Below are 25,449 nucleotides of genomic sequence, written 5' to 3' on the forward strand. Positions count from 1 at the left end.
AGTCCAGCAGAACGAGACCCTGTACTCCCTCTCCCTGGCCGTCAAGCAGAGGAAGGAGTTTGTGAAGGAGCTGGCCCAGCTCGCCCAGACACTGAAGGAGCTGAGGGTGAGCCTGACCCCCACCTGAGGAGCCCTCCCTCCCTGACTCGTACAGCTTGGCTGGGAGAGCGACCGCAGACCCAACTGCCCGGGGACCCACCAACAGCACACACTGACAAGACAGAGTGGCCATCATTTCCATTTGCTTTAGTTAAATACGCCAGTGATGGGATGAGTCAGCGATGTAGAGAGTGCAGTGCAGGCTGCTGTTTCCCTAGCTGTTCAGTGGTAGATGCCATTGACAATTGGTTGCTCTAGTTGGCTTTGTTTTGTTTGTTGTTTAAGGGTGTGACTAGAGTTGTCAGTACAGATTGCACAACAGTGTAAGTGTGTTTGGAAAACACATTTCCCTGCATGTCTATTATCAGATATAAATGCACAGGATTCTCACTGTCTGGTCTTTTTCTCACCACTGCAGAAGACACCGACATGCATTTCTGTTTGTTTAAAGGATATGGATTCTAGTAACAAAATTCTGTATTGAACATCAGATTTAAAGTAGAAAAACAAGACAGACCACAGTTAGTATGTCAGACGAGAGTGTGTAAGAGATGGATTGAATGTGAAAGGACACAAACATCTACTGTTGCAATAAAAAAAGAACGCTTTCCACATTAAAAACTGCAGCTAGATTCAAATCCCCCCCCCCCCCCCCCAATAAGTTTAATCTTTTGTTTGTCTTTTAACCCTTAAGACCTTGGGGTATATTTGCAAGGTTCAGCATTGTTAGTTTGTGAAATGTCATTATGGTTGCATGTTATTATGTATAGAAAGCTGTTGTAGGATAACTAGACATGAACATTAGAAACAAGTTACCATAAAGTACATGAGATCCTGAGCCCGAGGTCCATAAACAATGCACCCAGCCTGCGCAGTTATTGAGGTAGCCTGCTGGGACTCTTCATTTGTTCACCCTGGGTCAATGACAAGGGCTTGTGCTGATGGTACAGCTGGGTTTTATAATGGATTAACAGTTAAATCATTTGGAACACGCTACAAGGAAATCTGCTCCTATGGTACCAAAATACAGAACAATTTTAAACAAACAAATGTAGAAGCTCTGGTAAATAAAAATGGTGCAACAATTATCAGATGTGATGCAAACATCACATTTAAATTAAATAAATGTCACGTCGCTGAGAACTGGCATTCCAGCTTGGAAACAGTCATTTTGCGAGTGTCCAGGAGAAAGCTGCCCGGGTGACATCATGAACCTGCACCATGCTCGGAGAGGGTCAGCCCATTCCCTTCCAATGGCTGTGTTCCTACAGGATCCGGTCCTGACAGCGCAACCCGCTCCAGCCCCGGTAGCACACACACCTAAAGGAGTCCTGTAGCTGCCAGAGGTCTCTCTTGCTCAGCTTCCCCCTCACGCTCAGAGCTCCCCTGCCTGGCGAGGGAGGGGAGATGATCTGGAAGCTGTAGGGGCTGAGGTGGAACCTCGTATTCGAGTTCTGGTCCCTCCGGGCACAGCGGCCGTTTCCACTGCACAGCCTTGCGCTGCACTGCCGAGCTGCTGTGGTCACGTTCACCACATAGCGCCCCAGCACCCCGCTCACATACTCCTGCAGCTCCTCGCAGGTATGCTACACAGAGAGAGACAGGCTCAGCACAGACTCACATTATGATATATACCAGTAATACAGTGGTTGCATAGTCTTTTGGCTTGTCTAATACCAGCTAAGCATGCATTTTAGCTTCAAATATGTCAATTTAACTGCTGAATGAAATGACTTGTAACTTATGTACATCGTTCGACTAAGTCACTTCTGCATAGCTGCAAGTTGAATTGGTGTGGGACACAGCTATGAAGCCCCACAGTAGGTGAAGTGGAGGTGTGTTGACTGACCTGTGTGTGGGTGAAGCTGAGGTCTCCCCACAGGACAACCCCTGCTGCGCCCAGAGATGCACTCTCCCCGATCGTGTGCTCCAGGTCCATCTGGAACAACAAGAGTGTTCAGTAGAAGAAACTCCAGCCTTGAGCACTGTCTAAACCGGGTTTCATGTACAGAACGGGACACAGCTATTGGTATGTAAAGTATAGTAAAGAAATAGGCAGGTCTTTTATTTCACAAGCTGAGAGTCCAGGATAGAGGTGGCCAGAGTGGGCCCTTCCAGTGCTGGTGTTTGTTCCACCCTGTTCTAAATTGTTTAATTGAACCGATTAAAACTGTGCAGACCCCAGTGCAGTTCATTATCTCACTTTACCTGCTAAACCTGTAATGGAATGGCTCTCCAGGACCGTGACTGGACACCCCTGGTCTAGGGCTCCTGAATTCAGTTTAGCATGAAAAAGGGTACTGGGGGAAACTGTGGCGATGTGTTAATCAAACTAAAATAAGCATGTGCTTTGTTTATTGTGTAATTCATATTTTCTTACACGGTTTCTCCCCCAAGCTAAAAGTTAATTGAATTAGGCCTTGTGTGAACTGTACAGTGCCTCTTACCATGGTGCTGGTTCCTACCTGGCTCAGGTACTTCAGCGATTGTGCGAAAGCCACTCTGGCGTAGGGCAGGACAGGGAGGGAGCCGCTGGCAGAAGCAAACGACGTCGCCACCCTCATGGCTTCCAGTACTCGGTAGCGTACGTAGAGGGCACCCTTCCCCGAAGAGGCCAGCGGTCGGTGCAGGTAGATGCTTGGGTACAGAGCTGTGGATCCCTGCCACATCCAGGCCAGACGGTCGTTTCTCTCAGGGTCCTTTGGGTGGCAGTGCCCCGTGTAGTTCCCAGGCTTCTTCCAGTTGTAGTTGTAGCAGTCGGGAAACTTGTAGTAACCCCACATGCCCAAGGGCCTGAGATGACTGCCCAGCTGTAGCGTCCTAGACATCAGCTCCCTGGCTGCCATCTCGAATTCCATCTTGGCCGTCTCTAGGACCTTCTTCTCGGGCAGCTCTGGATGTCGCAGCCTCACCAGCTTCTTGGAAACCCGGCGGTACTTCCTCAAGGAGCCCCAGTTCCTTGCCCACAGCGGCCGCCACTCCTCCCAGTCGATGACGGCCAGCCCGCTGAAGTCCTCCCTCAGCAGATCCTCGATCTCCAGCTTGGCTGTGCCCAGGTGCCTCTCTAAGGCAGCCTCCTGAGGAACGCCCCCATTTGTGAGCTCCCCTTCGGGGGTGATGTATGGGTACTGGCCCAGGCTGTCTCGGTAGAAGATGGTCATGTTCTGGCCCTGGAAACTCTCTTGCTGATTCTCGACGATGTCGAACATGGCCAGGTCAAAGCTGATCCCGAACTTGGACTGGCACCTGGACGTGGGCATGTTCCACACCACCACGAAGGGCTTGTGGTGAACGATGGGAGAGGCAGCCGTGGTCTCCAGGGGTCCGACGCTAGCCTGGACTGCAGCCACTAACAAGGCAGAGGTGGCTAGGAAAGCGGTTCTTGAGAACATGCTGGTTTCTTACAGTGACGCCCTCCCTGCAACACAGAGAAAAACTGTGTACGTTTTCTTGGTAACATTTTAAAACAGTCAACTGGAATGCAGTCTCACGAACAACAGCAAAAAGCTCTGATTAAAGATTTTTTTTGCAAACAACTAAAAGTTGTTACTAAAAGTAAATGATAATTGTATAATTTTACAGAAGATTTATATCAAAATGTTACGACTTAACAATAGTTTTATATATTGTTTTTCATGTTCTCAAATAGCTTCCTCCCTTGATGTACAACCTGAAATCTGCCATGGGGCACAGTAGTTAGATACTGAGGTGAGAGTCAGGTCCCCTGAAACTGAGGACATCTGCACAAGGCTGACCCTGCAGCTGATGCATCTGTGAAGTGGCTTAGCTTATAAAAGAGCATGCAACTTATTTAAAGTTAATTGTGGCCTGTTAAAAGAGTCATGAAACCTTTCCGGGCTGTTAGTCATCAACAATCTAGAACTTATTTATTTATTTAATTAATTTTTATGAATATCATGCTACATTTAAATCATCAAAAGAGATTTATTAAAAAAAAAAAAAAAAACATACTTTAAAATAACAAACATTGTGTCTGGATATTTTGGTATCTTTCCTTTCACACAAAATAAAGTTCTGTAAGAGTTTGGATTTTTCAATATATTATACATTGTGGGAGAACAGACCTGTGGTGTTCTATTTAAGTGCTTCCATTCATTTCATCCACGTCGATCGGTTTAAGCTATGAAACTGAAGCCTGTAATGTGTGCATTGTAATAATGCAGGTGGGTCTTTGCTCAGTATATGTAGTGATTGCACAGGAAGAGAAACACAGCCACTGGTTAGGGGGGGGCTAGTCACCTGTTTGTTTACTATCGGCTGAAAGGGTAGGCATTAACTGAAATGGGGCTAACGGAGGGGCTTGACAAGCAAGGGGAGGGTTTCAAAAGGGGGCAGGGGGGCTAAAGGGGGGACTGGAGGAGGTGAGGACATTCGATTGAGTCCCAATTCTTCTCCTTCTCTGCCAGTTGCCGGAGGTCGGGAGAACCTCTGGAGCACCTCCTTGGGCATGAATGTGGTCACTGACCCTGCGTTCTGCACGGGCTCTGAGAGGACGAAGCCCAGGTGTGCGTAGAAATGCTGCTTGTCGTGTGTAATCAGCCAGAGTCTCCAGAATCCTCTGGACCTGGCGTAGCGCTCGGTGGCCTCCATCAGCCTGCACCCATAGCCCTTCTCTCTCAGCTCCCGGGAGACCACCACCATCTCCACGAAGATGCTGCGTGGCTGACTCACCACCAGAGACAGCCTGGCGTGACCCAGCAGCTGATCTGCCTGCGACACCAACACCAGGCAGACCGGAAAGCCATCGCAGAATTTCTCAAGCGAGTGGATCCGTGCGGCCCGGCTCCGCTGCCACTCTGAGCTCGCCAGGTCGGCACATGCACCCACCAGGTCAGAGCGCCGTTGCAGCGGGACGACCGCGACCTTGGCATCGCACCTGCAGCCGCGACACGGACAGGCTTTACAGAGAAGGTCAGAGACTATTTTATTATAATGCCTTTCTAAGCACTTTACTAAAATATCCAGTAAAACCAGATCTACTAATAATGCCAATTCATATAGATGATGAGCATTAGAAGCTGAAAGAAAGAGGCATGTTATCTTTTTTATTTTGTTATGTCCAAGGTTTTTAATATTTATAAAGTGCCAATTTTAGCTTGTAGAGACTGTGTTGTTACAGTACTTTGATCACCATTCTTCAAAATGTTCTAATAAAATAGCAACATTGGTGAAACAGCAACAAACAGCACTAGCAGCAGCAAAACAAAAGATTCTGTTAAATATGAACTCACTGAATATATAGTTGCAGACTCCTTGCAAAGGCACAGCGATTTTTTTGCTTTTGCACAAAACGATAACGCGTTCTGAAACCACTCATTTGCGTCCCCAATTTAATTTCACTGAACAACCACATTCATGCAATGCCTGGAACAGCGAGGACACCTGCTGTTGTCAAGGGTGTTTCAGAGCACATCAGAAATCAGACTGCAAAACCTACTGACAAATCACAGCAAGTCAAAAACGGCCAGACTTCACAACACTGTGAAGATGCTGTGAAAATATGCTGCCAAACCTTGACTTGAAACGCTTTGAAATTGTACTCATCACACTATATTTAAGCAAAGGTTGCTTGTGTGTGTGTGTGTGTGTGTGTGTGTGTGTGTGTGTGTGTGTGTGCGTGCGCGTGCGCGTGCGCGTGCGAGTCTGGGTGTGTGTGTGTGCGCGCGAGTCTGCGTGTGCGTGTGTGCGTGCGCGCGAGTCTGTGGGTGTGCGTGCGCGCGAGTCTGCGTGTGTGTGCGTGCGCGCGCGAGTCTGCGGGTATGTCTTGTAATAATACTTTGAAGCACAGTGTCAGTAACCCATCATGTACAGAATGCACACCACACTCCCAGTGCAGCGGTGGATACACTGTGATGCATACTGTACTGTATGTACTAAGAAGCCTGTGTCTTACTTGGCATTGTAATAGCAAAAAAAGGCCAAATGAAACGTATCCAGTTGTGTTGCTGTTGCTGCTGTTAATGCTGAACACTTGTTTTCCCAGCCGTCGCCTCACTTGCTGAAGTAAAGAATATAAATATGCCCATTACAAAGTACACGTGCATGTCAACCAAGAACAGCTTAACATGAAGTGCATGAACAAAGCAAATGTACTGCTTGCAATTTACAATGCACTCTATTTAATCTCTGTGGAATTTCTGATATTGCAAAACTAGATTTTAGCGACATTGCAGATAATTATTGATTATTTTACTAATGTGCAATTGTATTCACCGGCTCTTCATAGCCTCAGTAGTATTTCACTCTGTAATCCTACACTTGTATTTTGCACCCCGACGAAGGCACTTCTGTGTTGAAACGCTGGTGATGTGTTTTTATGAATTAAAGTTCATAAAAGCTTTCTCTTTTTCTATTCTGACTGATGGACTTGCACCTCGTGCACTTCAGTGTGCTGACCCTTGTTTTTTTTTTTTAAATACAATGTAATAACATGGAGTGCCTGTGAGCATGCAGAACTCTAGCTTCATTTTTTTTCAACCCAAAGTATTATAGTTCAATATTATTATATTGCTATTTTTTTAAATTTAGCAGGTGCCTTTATCCAAGACGACTTAGAGAGTATCCATTTATTACGTCTTTTATGCTTGTTTTTGTTTAAGAAAATGTCTCTCCGTTATCTAGTTCGCATCTGTCTGCACCAGAACAAGGAGAAAGGAGCCAGTTATAAACAGAGAACCATCAGAACTGCTTCTAATGGAAACCAATCCACAGAACTCAGACCCAATTTAGAAAGAAGCAGCAAAAATCTGTCTAAAAACAAAACTAGTAGAACTCGGAGAGAGATACAGGCAACACACTCACCTACTGTTCAGTACAGAGCTGGATGTTCACAAGCACACAGAGAACATTTGGCAAAGAGAGATAAAGGCTCTGAGGTAACAGTGTCAGGAAATGAGGAAAAAAAAAAACCTACAAGGTCTTGTGATCACAACCTCTAACACCCACAGACTACAAAATAGTGCAGTCTAAAATAGCGCTCAAGGAGAAGTGGTCCTTCTCTGTGAAAGACATGAATTAGGGGCTGGCTTGGGGAATGGACACCTGAAATACACCCCTCTGAAGAATCCATTACCATCTCCCCAGCACCGCCATTACACTGTGCCTGAAATACACCCCTCTGAAGAATCCATTACCATCTCCCCAGCACCGCCATTACACTGTGCCTGAAATACACCCCTCTGAAGAGTCCATTACCATCTCCCCAGCACCGCCATTACACTGTGCCTGAAATACACCCCTCTGAAGAGTCCATTACCATCTCCCCAGCACCGCCATTACACTGCGCCTGAAATACACCCCTCTGAAGAGTCCATTACCATCTCCCCAGCACCGCCATTACACTGTGCCTGAAATACACCCCTCTGAAGAATCCATTACCATCTCCCCAGCACCGCCATTACACTGTGCCTGAAATACACCCCTCTGAAGAGTCCATTACCATCTCCCCAGCACCGCCATTACACTGTGCCTGAAATACACCCCTCTGAAGAATCCATTACCATCTCCCCAGCACCGCCATTACACTGTGCCTGAAATACACCCCTCTGAAGAATCCATTACCATCTCCCCAGCACCGCCATTACACTGTGCCTGAAATACACCCCTCTGAAGAGTCCATTACCATCTCCCCAGCACCGCCATTACACTGTGCCTGAAATACACCCCTCTGAAGAGTCCATTACCATCTCCCCAGCACCGCCATTACACTGCGCCTGAAATACACCCCTCTGAAGAGTCCATTACCATCTCCCCAGCACCGCCATTACACTGTGCCTGAAATACACCCCTCTGAAGAATCCATTACCATCTCCCCAGCACCACCATTACACTGTGCCTGAAATACACCCCTCTGAAGAGTTGATTACCATCTCCCCAGCACCGCCATTACACTGTGCATTAATAATAATGAGCACTAGTCTAAACACTCCATTCTCAGCTCCCCAGCACTGATATTACCCTCGTCTGAATAAAGAACTATTCTAAACACTCCATTCTAACCCTTGTATTAAATACAATAAGTATGTTTCACTTCTCTATTAGGCCACAGAGAAACTGAAGTGCACTCATTCTGCGAAATCCCCTTTCCTCACAGGTAAGCATGCAGGTCTTCAGTGTAGGCAAAGTAAGCTACTGGAGTTTGTAACAATATACACCATAGTTTTCACTCCACTCTGGGTTAAAAAAAAACTGACCCATAATACTGATATGTAACAGCAGTGCTTTGTCATTTTAGTTGTGCTTTCTGAAAAGAAGAAACACCTGCAAATATTACAAACCCAATAAAAAAACAATTTGAGCAAATCAGGTTGAAACCATGACAGGGGAAAGACAAAACTCTACATACACTGACATTAGTGGAGATGTAGGCTTGCTTTAAAACTGCTGATATAACAGTGCTGCTCTCTTCTCTGCAGTGTGGGCTGCCTGTAGCTCTCCCATCACACTTCCCTTTTCCCCTGTAGACCAGCCTTCACATTCGATTTTGTAAGGCAGCCTGGGTGCAGTTTCTGAGGTTTTGTGGTAGATGTGCAATTCTGTTTTAACATTGCTATAATAAGTAACCTATCACATTTCCTCTACAACTTGCCTGGAGCAGTATCACAGTGCAAAATGCAGTACAAGCGGGCACGAGAACCATGCATCCAACTGTTACAAAGCATGCAGTGATAAGAAATGTCTATTTCATTATCTTGAAGGGTTTCTATCGTTATGACGTTGATTCTAATTTTGTTTTAGAAAATTTATAAAATTCTGTCAGCTTTAACTGCACCACCCGATCATATTCAGTTCTGCTCGCTTACCTAATACACACCTCGCATTTACCTGCTTTGCTAAAGAGCCCCTACATTAGCATGGGCTGCTCTGTGCATTTCTGCAATTCATTCATCCAAATTATTATCTTTTGCACTCCCTTCACAGAGGAACAACCCATTTCACACACTCTTGTTTTTCAGTTCGTTCTGTAACTTCCCGTTTGTGGGTTATCTTCAAAAATATCCACTTCACTGGTGGATGAAGGCGTTTATCTGAAACTGCTTAACATCGTTTAATTAAGAGTCATAGTGATGAGCAAATGAAATATAGGTGCAAACATTGGGGCAATCACATTTGTAACGCAATCGCAATGGTAGCTGAACTTTGGCACTCCTGTGTAAGTGTAGGTGTAACTGTAATTATATCATGCAGTTCAATTACAATTTGATTACACACCTTTCCAAGTTTAAAATGAAATGTATACAGTATGTTTTTGTATTTCTACCTGCTGGGTAATTTAGAATAAACAGAGTAAACACGTTCATGTGTTGCGCTGTTTGTGATGCTTTAATATAATTGTAACTGCAACTGTAACCCAACTATCATTGTAACTAATTTCAGCTACTGTCATTTTAATTGTAATAATAATTATAACTGACTCCACGTCTGTGTGAAGGCCAGGGTGCAAATAAAAAACTTTTACCAAGTTTGCAAAGTGATGCCGACTGTAATGTGTGAGTAATTATCAAGCAGCACAGGATCAGAAACTCATAACTATGTACCGCACAAAAAACAGCCGTTACTGCAGCAAGCTTAAAATAAGGAAACTGTGAATTGCCATATAGTTAATGAAAACTGAACTACTGTCTTATACGCATCTAACATGTTATTCTGTATGCGACCTTTAATACAGCCGTGTAGAATACTTTTCCTTATATGGGCATTTTGCTGTACGATTCTCCACATTAAACAATGAATCACAGTTTTGTATTATAAAATAACCAAATAAAAATGCGCTGCTTTTCTGCAACTCGGAGCCCGTTCCGGCTAGCGCACACACACAAGAAGCATGCAGGGTTTGTTAAAGCAAAGCCAAGGTGACTTCGTTTAGCAAGAAGCTAGAGGATTGACACTGTGCTTGTACAGGCTGGAACCCAATATGAAGTTAAACAGGTTTAAGCTTGTTAACAGTACTGCAGTGTCCTTACTCCATGACACCGCGCACTCGACTCAACCCTCCTGTTGCATGTACGCGGAACTCTTTGTTTTCCTGATGAGATAGCTGCATGTTCACTTTGACAAACTGAAGAAGTCTTCACACACTGCCCAAGAGGGCATTCATTTCCGTATGTGAACAAACAAAAAAAGTCTACCGTCTATCTCAAGGAGGTTGACAGCACCCAATAAATTAGTTTGTTTTGTTTAAATCTATTTACAGCACGACTCATTCAAGCAGTACAACCATGAGAGTTGTTGAAGTATTTTATTACAGATGTATTTGAACGAGCTGTGATCGGGGGACTAAGTGCTTGTCTGGAGTATTTGTCAGGGTTTAGGAGGGTCATTTCAGATTGGCATTGCATTGCATTGCATTTTAATGTTGTACATTCTGCGGTTCATCTCTGCATCAAAAGGTCCTTTGCATCGTAGCAGCAAGTACCCTGACATTTCACCTGTGCTAATGCATAACAACTATGTCGCTTATACAGGGGTGGAAATAAGACTCCCTTTGCATAGCAGTTGTTGTTAATCAAGCATGTGGTAAAACCTAGAATGGGTGAAACTACTGTGTAATAGGAGTCTTATTGCCATTCCTGCTTATACAGTAGTTGGAGGCATTTTAAAAGCGAGCCATTGTCTTTATTGGTTTTACAGGTAAACAGTAAGGCATACACACACACAAAATTTATTTATGTTTACAAAAAAAAAAATGCACTGAATTGCAACATGCTGGAAGGCACTTCAGTTGGATAATGACCACCACACTCTGTTTAGATTTCATTATTTTTCATACAATGCCTGTGCAGACACACAGGTGACGGGGTGCCCTGTCTCTCACACAGCCCCTCATTAACAATGCCTGTGGCTCAGATGTAATCTTTCATTGGGTTCTCCTTCCACGCAGGCAGAGCTGACAGTTTTTGGGCTAGGTCCGTTCCAACAGGCCACCCCCAGGCCTTGAAGAAGGGGAGCAGGTTCCTTTTCACCTGCTGGGAAAACTTCTCCACCCGCAGGTTCATCCTGCCGGCCTTGTCTAACCCGGCAGCGCTCGGTATTTGCTGGTAGTCTGAGAACAAGAGACAAAGATCAATCCATCAATTAATCAATCAATCTTTGTTATATAGCGCCTTTCATAGTGGACCACCGTCACAAAGCGCTTAACAAGATGCAGCAACAACAAGAAAATTCAGAATGCTTTAAATACAAAGAAATGCATAATACATGATATACAGTAAAAAAACAACAAAAAAAAAACTGTAAATGAAATACAGTGGAAAGTGCAGAATACATTATGTTACTATCATATGTGAAATAGTAGCAGCAACACAGCAGCTAGTAGATGACAAAATCCACAGCTAGGAGTGGGTGTGTTAACTATTCTAATGGACTAGCACAGCTCTCTGAAACCACAAGAAACAATGTGCCACGGGCTATTTCAAAGCACATATCCACATATAAAAAGAAGGCATAAATGTAGTCCAAGAACAATAACTTGGCTGCAGTGCACAGCCGTTTACATGTACTGGTCTAGGTAGTTTTTAAAAACTTAGTTTTTTACTATTTTTATACAGTTTAAAAAATGATAGTATCATAAATGTTTACACAACACAATGCATCAGTCTGTATTTCTATGTGTATCAAATCCAGTGCAGGGATGGGGATAAGACTCCTATTGCATAGCAGTTTCACCCACTCCAGATTTTACTACAAGCTTGATTATCCAGCGTACAGGTAACAAGCACGGGTGTGTCTGATTAAACTCAGTAAAAGCAGGAAAGGATTAGGCTTTGTGTCTCCCGTTTCATTGTTAAGCATGTACAATATCATTACAAACCTGTAGGTAGGTCTCCAGACAAACACACATCTCCCATTGGTCCAGCCTCGCTCCGTTTCTCATGTAGTTTTGAATGCCTTCTCTTCAGGACTCTTCAGGTGAGCCCGGCACCGTGGGGTTCCCAGGACCTTCTCGTGGATGTAGACAGACCACAGATTGCAGGTGACCTCAATGGTGTGAGGGTGAAACTCCCACGCTGCACTCTGCTGGCTGTGTCCTAACTTGTGGATGGGGCGCCATATGCTATTGGCGGTCATGAAGTCCAGGTGAGCAATCTCCTTCACAGAGTCCAAGTGAAGCATCCAGTCTGTGAGAGTCAACAGAAAGAGCAAAGAGAAACGACTGGCTTTTACGTTTTTATTAGGTATTGTCATTTATACAGTACTATCTCCATACACCTCAGGACTTTAATAATGCTGTCCATGAAAACGAATGGCAAATTTTAAAACCTATACAAAAGCCGAACATAAAAAACTAACAGAGATTAGTCAATTACATTTTTTTTTTTTTTTTTAAGCAAAGTGCATATGATCATTTCAGGTTTAAGGTTTGAATCAGATGAAACCTGTTCAATCAGTGTCTGCAGGTCAAGTGCAAGGGTATTGGTTAGGAAAAGTGAATGCATAAACCAGCTACTGTCTTGTCTCTAGTAAAGACCGTGTCACTGGAGGACCACCCGTGTAAGGACACTTCAATACCTGCTGATATGGTACGTTTCCAATGTAAAATAAGTTGAAAAAAATAAACAAAAAACTAGGTCTGGTTGCATGAAACCCCGTAAGTATTCAGTTTGAGTATGACACAAGGATACATTTTGGCTTAGCTGGGGTATTGATTCTTAAGCTGCTTAAACTCATTTATGGGGAAAACGAAGCGGAAATATAACTGGCCATTGGCTATAAAGAGAAACAAACTGGATGTAAAGAGCACTCTTAAGGCAGTTTCCTAAAAGCAGGTTTGACAGAACTTGCCAGCACAGATCTGGAAGTCGGACAGAATGCGCTCTGGCCTGGGGAACGGGTGGGGTCTGGCTGCCAGCACTGCGATGACCCTTGTGATCCTGTTCCACAGGCAGAGCAGAGGCTCGGGTCGTCCAGGTGGCGAACGCTGTCCGAGGGGACAGTCAGGATGATGCTGTCAGCCTCCAGCTCGGCCCAGGGAGCGCTGTAGTGCCGCACTGTCCTCTGCCACTCCGATATGCTGCTCTGACCTGCACCCGCAGTAACAAATCCCTTATTAAACTTCCTACTCAAAACTTTCCTTGCAGATCAATTGCAAGTGGAAATTAAAAGAAACAACATTCCTGGTGATTTCTGTATAATACTGATGTTTCCTTGTGATAAGAGTAAAATATCAATATTAAACAAAACGTTCTCAATGAGCATGACACCCAGTGGACAGTCAGGTGTAAATCTGACAGAACAATGCAAGGCACGGTGCTTTACAATCCAAACTGCGTTTATTGGATTTAGAAAGAGAGTTCAACACTATGGTCCAGTTTCAGCTGCCTTACCAGCTTTGAAGAAAGGTGCCCTGACCGCTCCCTGCACAGTGATATTGACCGGGCCAAGCTGGCTTCCCGCTGGTACTACAATGTATAGGAGGCCCACCCCCATCTTTGTCACGAGCTTGGTTAAAATCTGACACATTATTGAATACCGAGGGCTTTCATGTGTCTTCATTCTCAGGAAAGCCGCGCAGTCGTTCCTGAGTGTCTTCACACAAGGCTCCAGTGCTCCCAAAGGCTCATTCCTGTGAACGTGATCCCTGAAGCGTTCTGACAGTGATAAAAGCATGCCAAAATGGGACACGGTGTCAGTGGTTTAAGCATACAAATAATATAAAGAGGATGATATAAGATCTTCTGTGCAAGATGTGCTTGCTGCAAGGGGACAGGTGGTGCAGTGGTTAATTCCTTTGTATGCTGTGCTGCTCCCATTGAGGGACTGGGTTCAAATCCAGGTGAGTTCTTCCTTTATTTCGAAAGACTTGATTAATATCCTATATGAGGCAATGAATAAGCAGGCTCTTCCATGGAAGTGTCATGGACTGGGTACAAAGCTAGATGAATTTTGCTTGTTTCAAAGAATTTGTTAATTAACTTTATATATTGTGTGAACCACCAATTTCCTGTGTGAGCTGGTGGTGCAGTGGGCTAATCCCATGGCCTCTTCTCCCTGGAGATGGTGGTTTCAAATCTGGGTCCTGGAGGTGAGTTCCTGAGAAAAGTAATGCTGTTGGTTGTCATTAATGATGCTGGTTGTAAGTAATGATGTTGGTTGTGTTCCCACAGATGGAGGAGGGCAGCCTGCCCAGAAGAGGAGCTGGAAGAGGATGAAGAGGGGGCTTGGGCCCCTGGCTGTGGGGTGAGTGGAAGAAGGGGCTGTTAGTACCAGAGTATCTTTTTGTCTAGAGATAAAAAAAACAAAATTAGGGGTATAAGTCACCACCTCCTACTCTTCCTTGTCTCTGGTGCTAACAGCCCCCTCTTCCACTCATCCCACAGCTGGGGGCCCAAGCCCCCTCTTCATCCTCTTCCAGCTCCTCTTCTGGGCAGGCTGCCCTCCTCCATCTGTGGAAACACAACCAACAGCATTACTTTTCTCAGGAACTCACCTCCAGGACCCAGATTTGAAACCACCATCTTCAGGGAGAGGAAGCCATGGGATTAGCCCACTGCACCACCAGCTCACACAGGAAAGTGTTGGTTCACACGATATATAAAGTCAATTAACAAATTCTTTGAACCAAGCAAAACTCATCTAGCTTTGTACCCAGTCCATGTCGCTTCCATGGAAGAGCCTGCTTATTCATTGCCTCATATAGGATATTAACCAAGTCTGTCAAAATAAAGGAAGAACTCACCTGGATTTGAACCCAGTTCCCCCAAGAGGAGCAGCACAGCATGCCAGCCAATTAAACCACTGCACCACCTGCTTCCTGGTGACAATCTAGTCTTGCACAGAAGACCATATAACATCCTCTTTATATTATTTGTATGCAAACACCTTGTCCCGTTAAGTAAACCCAACTCTATCAAAATGAGTAAAGTGTTTGAAAATGAAAAGCAAACTCATGTTCCTGACATAGGTTTGAACCCACTAACCTAATTACTCACAGTCTCCTGCTCTACCAACAGAGCTATTCAGCCAGTTGGCTCTTTTTTTCTATGAAACACATTATTACTGGATTCAAACCCAAACATTGATAAAAACATTAAACTGTCTTTAAAGCTGGATTTATGTGGGACTTGAACCAGTAACCCAGTCAGTCTAAAGCCAGCATTCTACCAACTAAGCCAGCTGGAGAGCTGTTCTAGGTTCCTCTCAAATGCCCTCCAGTACATTAACTAATGATTTGTACAAAAAGTAGATCATTGGAAATAGCCAAAAAAGTATCACTTCTATTGTATCTGACAAATTCAAAGTACAAGGTGTTGTGAAAACAAGACTTTAATCTGCAGCCTGAATTTGACCCAACTCTCTAAGGGTAAAGAGCATTTATGCACAATGACCTACCCCACTGTACCACCTGGCTGCAATGTTGTTTAGGGTTTGAACCAGCAACTTGGGAATCAAGGTTCTTTGATCTAATAAGCAAGCCAACCAGAAGGCTGAGGGTTTGTTCAAATCCTGAAACTGGATTCACACCCAAGCTCCTGATGAAGCTAAATGGTAAATCAAATGTGGCTACAGCAGACTTGAACCACCAACATTGAAAACTGGAGCTCTGTGTGCTACCAACTGAGCCATCCTGCCAGCTGCGCCAGCAGACTCATTTGTGACTTGAACTGGACTAGTGCTTTATACAACGTAGGTGATTACTGCGTTGAAAATATCCAATAAAAGAGTCACTTGTATTGTATCGGACAGATTCTGACAAATAGACACTGTGGAGAAACAAAACAAGCATGCAACACTTCAACACTGGGATATATTTACTGTTTTTTGTATCTCTTAATCAGAGAACACCAGTCATGCTGTGCTATTGTCTTGTGGGTCTAGCAGATTAGACTAGTGAACTATCCCACTGCACCATCTGGCTTCTTATGACTTGCATTATACAATTATATTCACTTCCCTTGTCAGAGATTGCACGCTGCTGGAGTTGGGCATGCATCTTATTGCACAGTTGCAGATACTCATGATGATTTTCAAACCCAAACCTATTATACAGTAGCTCTTTCAGGTAAATTAAACAATATTTCTGAAAATCAAACATAATTCATGTGGGACTTAAATCAGCTGCCGATAGAATCAGAGGCCAATGCTCTACCAACTGAACCAGCCAGAGAGCTCTTTGCAGAGTCTCTCAAATGCTCCAAAGTATTTGAATCCTTCATGCACAAAAAAACAAGTGCATTAAATTCCCCTGGCCAGATTTGATTCTTGTCAACCAATGATCAAATAAACAATCCATCTGCCTGAGGATAAACACTGTTTAACATTGTCTATGAGATTCATTCTTTAAAAATGAACCACAGAATTGAACTCATTGCACCAAGTGTAACACACACTGGACCACCTGCCTGCAATCAGGAACTATATTTAACATTAACAATCAAGGGAAATCAAACCCACAACCCTGTGGTTATAAGTCTGTTGCTCTAATAACTAAGCTACCTGGTCTACAAATATTGCATTTTCTACCATGGTTGAAATGTTAAGAATTAAAAAAAAAAAAAAAAAAAAAAACGCCCTCCAGTGGAATATTGAGGTTTTTTCTTTTACTTTTTTATTTCAAATGTAAATGTTTTTCATAAAAATATCACTTTGTTTTTTGACAAAAAAATGAAAAAAAACAAACAAATAATACACAACACTGAAATGCAGCAGCATACAAACAGTGCACTAAAAACCCATACTTCAAACAGTTAACACTACAAAATAATAAAATCAGAATTAAAAAATGACTTAGGCATACTTGCACCTGTAGGAGGTTATGGGATCTGAAATATCATGATCCTGTGCCCAAGACTCTACCCCACGTCAGAAAGGTGTAGTGCATGACCAAAACCATACCGAGCTAGCCAGAGGCTGAGAATCACACAAAAACCATCCTGTGTACAATAAATACATTGGGGTTTGTTTACTACATTCAAGAACACCACATCAGACAACTGGACCACCTTGCCTGCTTTGGGGACAGTGGGTTTATCAATAAGGACAACAGAGGAAAACAACACATGGAACAAATCTGGTGAGATAGAACCCAAGCAGGCAGAGTCCCACACTCTACCAGGTGAGCCATCCAGCCTCCTTGCTTAGGCTCATTAGTCAAATGCATTATTAAATGTTGGGATGTAGCCCTGGGGATACATAAAGACCAGCTTCTGTGTCACGCAACTTGAACTGAATTCAAACCCAAGCTCACTATAGGTCTAAATTACACAATATATTTGAGAATGAAGAAGAAAATACATGTGGGACTTGACCCAGCTACCCTGAAAATTACAGTCCAACCCTGTAGCAACTGAGCCAGCCAGAAAGCTGCTCAAGCTTGATGTCAAATGCCCTCCAGTACTTTAACTAATGATATGCACACTGCAGGTGATCACTGGAAACATCCAATAAAAAAGTCACTTCTATTGTATTTTTGACAGATTCAAACTACAAGGCACTGTAAAAACAGAAGATATCAATCCGCAGGCTGGATTTCAACCCAGTCAGGGTAAAGAGCTTTCAAACACGATGACCTCCCCTTGACATTAGCTTTACATTGCGGACAAGATAAATTAACCAACTTGGAAAAAAAAAAATAATAATCTTGTTCAGGGTTTGAACCAACACCCCTAGGAATCAGAGTCTTGTGCTCTAATAATCAAGCCACCCAGAAACAATTATATGCCAGAATCACATCCTCCTTTCTTCTTTAAGAAATATATAACTCGAGCATGTTAACTTTCCTATCGAACTCCATAGAGCTCACACAAACTGTTTTCAAATTACAAAGATGATATTTTAATAAAACCCTCACCGAATGGACATGTTACATATTACACGTGGACAAAATATGCAGTACAGTTTATTTATCTAAAACTTCCAAACATCCTCCCCCCACCCCCCCAAAAACAAACAAACAAAAAAATACACACCAGCTTATACATCAATTATAATTTAATAATAAATATGCATACAAAACACTGCCCTTTTATACACGATCACTTATTTGAACAAGTGTATGGCTTTACCTGCAACTGAAAAGCAGCCATTTTACTGAGCTTTAGAGAGGAAGGTGGGAGCGTTTCTTCCAAACTTTCACCCAGTGAGGATCTTAAGGCAGTTAAACAGTCTGGTGTCTCTGCAGATTAACCAGCAGGAACGTCACAGCCAGCAGGTTCCAGGCAGCGTTTGGCACAGTTAAACAGTCTGGTGTCTCTGCAGATTAACCAGCAGGAACGTCACAGCCAGCAGGTTCCAGGCAGCGTTTGGCACAGTTAAACAGTCTGGTGTCTCTGCAGATTAACCAGCAGGAACGTCACAGCCAGCAGGTTCCAGGCAGCGTTTGGCACAGTTAAACAGTCTGGTGTCTCTGCAGATTAACCAGCAGGAACGTCACAGCCAGCAGGTTCCAGGCAGCGTTTGGCACAGTTAAACAGTCTGGTGTCTCTGCAGATTAACCAGCAGGAACGTCACAGCCAGCAGGTTCCAGGCAGCGTTTGGCACAGTTAAACAGTCTGGTGTCTCTGCAGATTAACCAGCAGGAACGTCACAGCCAGCAGGTTCCAGGCAGCGTTTGGCACAGTTAAACAGTCTGGTGTCTCTGCAGGATAACCAGCAGGAACGTCACAGCCAGCAGGTTCCAGGCAGCGTTTGGCACAGTTAAACAGTCTGGTGTCTCTGCAGATTAACCAGCAGGAACGTCACAGCCAGCAGGTTCCAGGCAGCGTTTGGCACAGTTAAACAGTCTGGTGTCTCTGCAGATTAACCAGCAGGAACGTCACAGCCAGCAGGTTCCAGGCAGCGTTTGGCACAGTTAAACAGTCTGGTGTCTCTGCAGATTAACCAGCAGGAACGTCACAGCCAGCAGGTTCCAGGCAGCGTTTGGCACAGTTAAACAGTCTGGTGTCTCTGCAGGATAACCAGCAGGAACGTCACAGCCAGCAGGTTGCTGACAGTGGCTCTCATGCCGCAGGCACCGTTAGGAACCCCGCAGGAGTCCCCGCTGTAGCCGCTGTAGCACTGGCAGATGAAGTCCCTCCGGAAGTCGTCCCTGTCAGCGGAGCTCAGCTCCCCCTTCACCTCCAGGCTGCCCCCCTCCTGTGTGATCTGGAAGCTGCGGGCGTTCAGGTGCAGGTAGGTGTTGGTGTTGGGGTTGAGCCGCACGCAGCGCCCGTTCAGGCTGCACCGCGAGCTGCTGCAGAGCTGCGCTGCCGTCGACACGTTGAGCAGGTAGCTCCCCAGCGTCCCCTGCAAGGCGCCCTGCAGCACCCTGCAGCTAGCCTGCAAGCACAGGGAGCAATGGAAACACGAATCAATATAGTGCACTACTCAGTCTGAAATGTACAACAAAGGGTTTCTTTTGCAAAGTTTGACTCAGTTGCTTCTGATCACCGTAACTCATACTGTGACGTCAGTATAAAGAAAGCAGCTCAACTTACAGTGCTGTTGGCGTACGATAAATCACCCCAGAGGACAACGCCAGCGGCTCCCAGAGCCGCACATTCTCCTACGGTATAGACCAGGTCCATCTGCAGAGAGAACGAGAAACAGCTCAGTGGAAATATCTCTTTGAACAGTGGAAGATCACTGTGCCTGGTTTCGTGGAACAGTGGATCAATACACTAGTATTTTACCTCTCAAGTCGTGGGTTCAAATAAAATGAGACTGGTGGTCTTAACCAAGTCACCACAGTTGGTACTTTTATTGGTTGAGCATGTATATATATATATACATATACATATATCCATATATATATATAGAGCTCTGAAGGAATAATAAAGGAAATAAATAACAATGAATTAATTAAATGGATTTAACGATTGATGTATGTATGGCTCTTTTGTCACAGCAAAGCTCCCACTCTGCCCCTCCAAGTTTTACCTTACTCATCATCTGCATCCCACCGCGGTAGAAGGGCTGCGCATAGACGAAGACCGGTCGTGCCAGCCCCTGCCCCACCGATGCCAGCCTCATGCCCTCCACTATCCGGTTGCGTGCAAACTGGCGTGCCTGCTCAGAGGAACGCAGCATGGGGTCCAAGTAGATGGAGGGGTAGAGGGCTGTGCTCTCCTCCCACAGCCAGTCCAGCTGGTCGTTGCGGCTGATCTCCACGTTGGGGCAGCGGCCAGTGTAGTCCTTCAGGCTGTTCTTGTAGTAATTGTAGCAGTCAGGGTAGAGGTAATAGCCCCAGAGCCGGTTGGGCCGCAGGCTCTTGGCCGTCCTCAGGGTCTCCAGCATGAACTGCTTGGCAGAGGCTTCGAACTCCTCCTGGGCGACGCCCTCCACCTGGTCAGCAGTCCAGTGCACGTTCTTTTGGGCGATCATGGAGCACGAGACGTTGCGGTAAATGTCCTTGGCACCCCAGTTGCGGACCCACTGGGGCCTCCACTCCTCCCAGTCGATCACAGCCAGGCCCTCTGATCTGTGCTCTGGGATGTATCTGTCCAGCCCTTCTGGCATCTTAGCCAGGTGATCCCTGAGGCTGGCGAGCTGGGGCAGCCCCCCGTTGATGGCAACCCCCTTGTCGGTGTAATAGGGGTAAAGTCCCAAACGGGTTTTGTAGAAGATGGTGAGCTTCTGCCCCACTAGGCCTTCGTTGGGGGAGGCCACCACATCAAACACTGACAGGTTGAGGGGCACCCTGTATTGGGGCTCACAGTTCTGCGTGGGTGCATTCCAGGCCAGGAGGAAAGGCTTGTGGGTGAAGAGCGGGTATCTCGTTGGCTTCAGAGTTCGACAGCAGCAGCTACCTGCCAGCATCACCACCATGAAACAGAGACGCCACACAGACAGGAAGCTGGACTGCATCTTTAGTGAGGGCGCAATGTGAGGTCACTGGTTATCTGAATAGATAAACAGGAAATAAATGAACTGTTATACTAGGAGGAGAACAATGTTCAGACAAGTGGACACAAATAATAAAGCAGGTAGTGAAAAACACACATAACAAACTAAACTGAATCTCCAGAACAGCATCTCATTACAAAGGCTCATGCATAGTTTCAAACCAAATTAAAACACACAAAATAAAAAATAAATTGGAAAATGTGGTTCCCAAGATATAGCCTCACAGTAAGATTCTTAACCACACTGTCTGCTAGGATTGGGAGAGCACTGTACACGTTAGGGAACCTCCACCATTTCCCTGGCCCCAGGGATACGCACCCCCTGCTGGGAATAATTAGATGTGAGTGTTAGGAGGCTGTGTGGTTCAGTGCTTAAAAAAACAGACTTGTCACCAGCAGATACTTGATTCAAATTCCAGTTCAGCCACTGACTCATTGTGTAATCCTGAGCAAGACACTTAACCTCTTTGAGGTGAGACGTTGTTGTAAGTGACTCTGCAGCTGATGCATAGTTCGCACTCCCTAGTCTTGTATCTTGTAAAGCGTTTTGTGAAGGTGGTCCACTATGAAAGGCGCTATATAAAGATTATTATTATTATTAACAGACCACTGGCCTGTCTGAAATGGATCATGTGGGAAACTGATTAAACTGATCAAAAGAAAACATGATTAATCGATATTGACTCTGTGATGAATGATGTAAACCTGAGAGAATCTTTCAGTTTGTGAACAAAAGCAATGTCTACCTCATAGCCCAATCTGAGCTCTTTATCTGCAGAGTTACAACAAGTAAAACATGCCATGCGTATGCTTCATATATGCGAGAACCATAGCTATCAAATAAAGTCATTGCACAAGCCTTACCCTTTCCCTGGAGCCCTCCCATCCCTGAATCGCACATCGCATAGCCTACCTGCACATACTATTTCAATACTGAAGACATTCATATAGCTAAATAAAGAATCCCATTGCCGTATACACACCTGCTACACCATGCAGCTAAACCCAAACACGTCTATTGTCATTCTGCTAATTAAATACTATCAGGAAGGGGGGCATCGTGACCCCCTGCTTAATCCAAACAGTGACACTTCATTGTGGTCCCGGGCTCCGGCAAACTGGAAAACTTGTTTTGCCTTGCCATGCCTTGTCCTCTACATCTTGTTTTTACTTTTTTAAATTACTGTCTTGCTTTGGCATGAAATAGTTGTATTACTAGGAATAAAATTAGTCCCAAGCACCGATTCTCTAATGAAGTAAGTATGATACTGCAATAAAGCATGCTTCCTCTAGTATGAAAAAAAACAAAACCACCACATTGTAATATATAATGTGTATTAAAATAGTTCAATGTATATTTTTAGAACACATTGCGTAAGAAACCCCAGTAACACAAGTAGCTTAGCATCAGGCTGGAGAAATATCAGGCTGAGAAATATTCGGCTGTGCATTTTTAACTTTGTGTAGAATTGCCAGTTTATCATATCTGTTATTTACATTTACACATATTTAGTGGTACAGATAAAACCAGTCAGTCAGTTAGGGCTGGTTATACTGCTGCTTTTTTTCTGGCATTACATAATTGTTTTAAACCAGGTTTTCAAAAATAAATACAATTAAAATAGGTCAGGTATAGAGATGTCCTCGCACTGACTGTATTAGTTAGGGTTCAAAAAAACTTTCTTTTTTTCTTTTTTCTTTTTTTACCACCTGTGACTGAATTTTCTCTACCTTCTCATCTGAAAACAAGACCTCGTAAACTGTCGTTTAATCCTCTTAGAAGACATCTGCATTTCAATAACACTTTTCATTTGCATTATTCATACCACACAAGCAAGAAACACAAGGGAGACGGCAGGCCTACCTGTAAGCTGTATGTGTTTGTTACCTGCAAAAGGTAAAAGCAATTCCACGTGTCTCTGCTTGAGAATATCTCTTTCAGAGAAGAATTCAATTGAAGTAATTCACAAGACTTGTTTTTCTTGTCATGGCTTTTATACGCTCTCTACCTGCTGTGAGGTGTTCAGTTACAGCTATACTGGTATTGTATTCAAATAAAAGATAAGAGGTGGGGCTGGGGAAATTGACAGATTGGTGTTTCAATTACAAGTCACCGACTTCTCCCTCAAAAACATAAATAACCTGTGACGTAAGGCAGGGCCCAACAGACGCACCTTTTTAGAACGAGTGCACCGTGGACTTTAACAGGTGAGGTGAAGGTGGTCAAGCTGGGACTCTAAACAAAAAAATCTGTACCCCTCTATACTGTAACAGCGCCCCCAACTCACCCTGTCTGTACCCCTCTATACTTTAACAGAGCCCCCAAACTCCCCCTCAATCTGTTCCCCTCTATACTGTAAGACAGCTCCCTGACCCTCCCTCAATCTGTACCCCTCTATACTGTAACAGACCCCCCAACTCTCCCTCAATCTGTACCCTCTGTACTGTAACACAGCCCCCAAACTCTCCATCAATCTGTACCCCTTTATACTGTAACAGAGCCTCCAACTCTCCTTCAATCTGTACTCCTCTGTACTGTAAAAGAGCCCCCAACTCTCCCTCAATCTGAACCCCTCTATACTGTAACACAGCCCCCAACTCTCCCTCAGTCTGTATTGTAACAGAGCCCCCAACTCACCCTCAACCTGTACTGCTCTGTACTGTAACAAAGCAAGGTTGTAGAGGGAGTTAGCATTGGGAGATATGAACCTCTCTATACTGTAACAGAGCCCCCAACGCTCCCTCAATCTGTACCCCTCTATACAGTAACACAGCCCCCAACTCTCCCTCAACCTGTACCCCTCTATACTCTAACAGATCCCCCAACCCTCCCTCAATCTGTACCCCTCTATGCTGTAACAGAGTCCAATTCTCCCTCAATCTGTACCCCTCTATACTGTAACAGAGCCCCCAACTCTCCCTCAATCTGTACCCCTCTATACTGTAACACAGCCCCCGACTCTCCCTCAATCTGGACCTCTCTATACTGTAACAGAGCCCACAACTCTCCTCAATCTGTACCACTCTATACTGTAACACAGCCCCAAACACTCCCTCAATCTGTACCCCATCTATACTGTAACAGAGCCCCACAACTCTCCCTCAATCTGTACCCCATATATACTGTAACACAGCCCCCAACTCTCCCTCAATCTGTACCCCATCTAATACTGTAGCAGAGCCCCCAACTCTCCCTCAGTCTGTACCCCTCTATACTGTAACAGAGCCCCACAACTCTCCCTCAATCTGTACCCCTCTATACTGTAACAGAGCCCCCAACTCTCCCTCAGTCTGTACCCCTCTATACTGTAACAGAGCCCCATACTCTCCCTCAATCTGTACCCCTGTATACTGAAACACAGCCCCCAACTCTCCCACAATCTGTACCCCTGTATACTGAAACACAGCCCCCAACTCTCCCACAATCTGTACCCCTGTATACTGAAACACAGCCCCCAACTCTCCCTCAATCTGAACCCCTCTATACTGTAACACAGCCCCAAACTCTCCCTCAATCTGTACCCCTCTACACTGTAACACAGCCCCCAACCCCCCCTCAATCTGTACCCCTCTATACTGTAACACAGCCCCTAACTCTCCCTCAGTCTGTACCTTTCTATACTATAAAAGAGCCCCCAACTCTCTCTCAATCTGTTCCTCACTACACCTAACCCTTTAAGAATATACACATTATTTTTGTATCCACTTGTGGGAATTTTGATTCATCAATAATCCAAATTAATTGGTTTAAGTTTTTTAATGTTTTAAATACTATGACGCTGATGGTGTTTCTTCTTAATACTTAGGTTTTATACATCAGGAGGCGAAATAGAAAGAAACTAGATCCAAATAAAAACATGTAGGTTCCTTCTTCCGCTTTTATTCCAAAACTCGGGAGGGGAAAAAATGTTTACAGTTTATTGTCCCGTATTTTTTTGGTAACATAAAAGATCTTTTTCCATAATTTTTATTAATTCTTTTGGAAAAAAAAAAATGTAGGTACAAAAGTTGTTTGGCTGGAAGGGGGTCCCTAAACCCCGTTTCCGACCGCTTGACCCGGGGCAGTTGGCGATGCACTAAACGGGTACCATGTGGAAGGCTGGGTCGCCTTCCTCGTCTGATTGCTCTGGACCTCGTTCCTTTTCGGAAACGACTCGTGCCCTCAGTCTCCCTCGGGATGCACGGTAGGGGGGGCGTGTCGGGACATTTGCAGGTCCCCTATCCCTCGACCCGGCAGAAGACGGTTGCACAGAGAGGACCTTCGCAGCCTGGAGGAGTGTCAGGTGTCAGCAGACATTTTTATTTTTTTTGAGAGTACAAAGCAGGCCCGAGGGCAGAAAGATCGTTCCATGAGGTAGGATGTTTCCATACAGCAACGAGCTGGTGTAGGCAGGAGACTGTCTTTGGTATCCCTCGGGATGTAGTTCTCGTGGAATGAGCGGGATGCCGTCCCATTGCCAGCCCCACCCAGCAAGGTGCCAGCCGAGGGACAGGAGGGGGACACCAAGGACAC

At 44.7% G+C, this 25,449-nt stretch overlaps 3 protein-coding genes and 1 long non-coding RNA gene across 5 annotated transcripts; all 4 read right to left on the bottom strand.

Annotated features, from left to right (window-relative positions):
• Positions 1-781: 781 nt before the first annotated feature.
• On the bottom strand, positions 782-9,551 carry LOC121297882 (hyaluronidase-1-like). The gene is made up of 4 exons (XM_041224477.1): positions 6,922-9,551; positions 2,565-3,517; positions 1,949-2,038; positions 782-1,685 (listed from the first exon to the last, which is right to left on the bottom strand). The coding sequence occupies exons 2-4, from the start codon at positions 3,489-3,491 to the stop codon at positions 1,365-1,367; spliced, it is 1,338 nt and encodes a 445-aa protein (XP_041080411.1). The 5' UTR covers positions 3,492-3,517; positions 6,922-9,551; the 3' UTR covers positions 782-1,364.
• On the bottom strand, positions 3,496-5,202 carry LOC121298372 (N-alpha-acetyltransferase 80-like; the record flags this gene model as incomplete). Its single annotated transcript, XM_041225482.1, has 1 exon — positions 3,496-5,202. A coding segment is annotated over one exon (795 nt), but the record flags the coding sequence as incomplete, so codon positions are not given.
• A 756-nt stretch (positions 9,552-10,307) lies between the features above and the next one.
• LOC121298318 lies at positions 10,308-13,999 on the bottom strand. The gene is made up of 3 exons (XR_005947272.1): positions 13,443-13,999; positions 11,930-13,139; positions 10,308-11,161 (listed from the first exon to the last, which is right to left on the bottom strand). It is a non-coding gene; the product is annotated as an uncharacterized LOC121298318 (long non-coding RNA).
• A 4,044-nt stretch (positions 14,000-18,043) lies between these two features.
• On the bottom strand, positions 18,044-23,185 carry LOC121297729 (hyaluronidase-2-like). Of its 2 annotated transcripts, none has more exons than XM_041224185.1 (4): positions 23,111-23,185; positions 19,972-20,933; positions 19,530-19,619; positions 18,044-19,371 (listed from the first exon to the last, which is right to left on the bottom strand). In XM_041224185.1, the coding sequence occupies exons 2-4, from the start codon at positions 20,896-20,898 to the stop codon at positions 18,982-18,984; spliced, it is 1,407 nt and encodes a 468-aa protein (XP_041080119.1). In that variant the 5' UTR covers positions 20,899-20,933; positions 23,111-23,185; the 3' UTR covers positions 18,044-18,981. The 2 variants fall into 2 exon arrangements, with proteins under 2 accessions (XP_041080119.1, XP_041080118.1); XM_041224184.1 differs by lacking the exon at positions 23,111-23,185 and adding an exon at positions 22,801-22,975.
• Between the last annotated feature and the right edge of the window lie 2,264 nt (positions 23,186-25,449).

The sequence above is a fragment of the Polyodon spathula genome, chromosome 23 (genome assembly GCF_017654505.1).
Source record: "Polyodon spathula isolate WHYD16114869_AA chromosome 23, ASM1765450v1, whole genome shotgun sequence".
In the NCBI taxonomy this organism is placed as follows: domain Eukaryota; kingdom Metazoa; phylum Chordata; class Actinopteri; order Acipenseriformes; family Polyodontidae; genus Polyodon; species Polyodon spathula.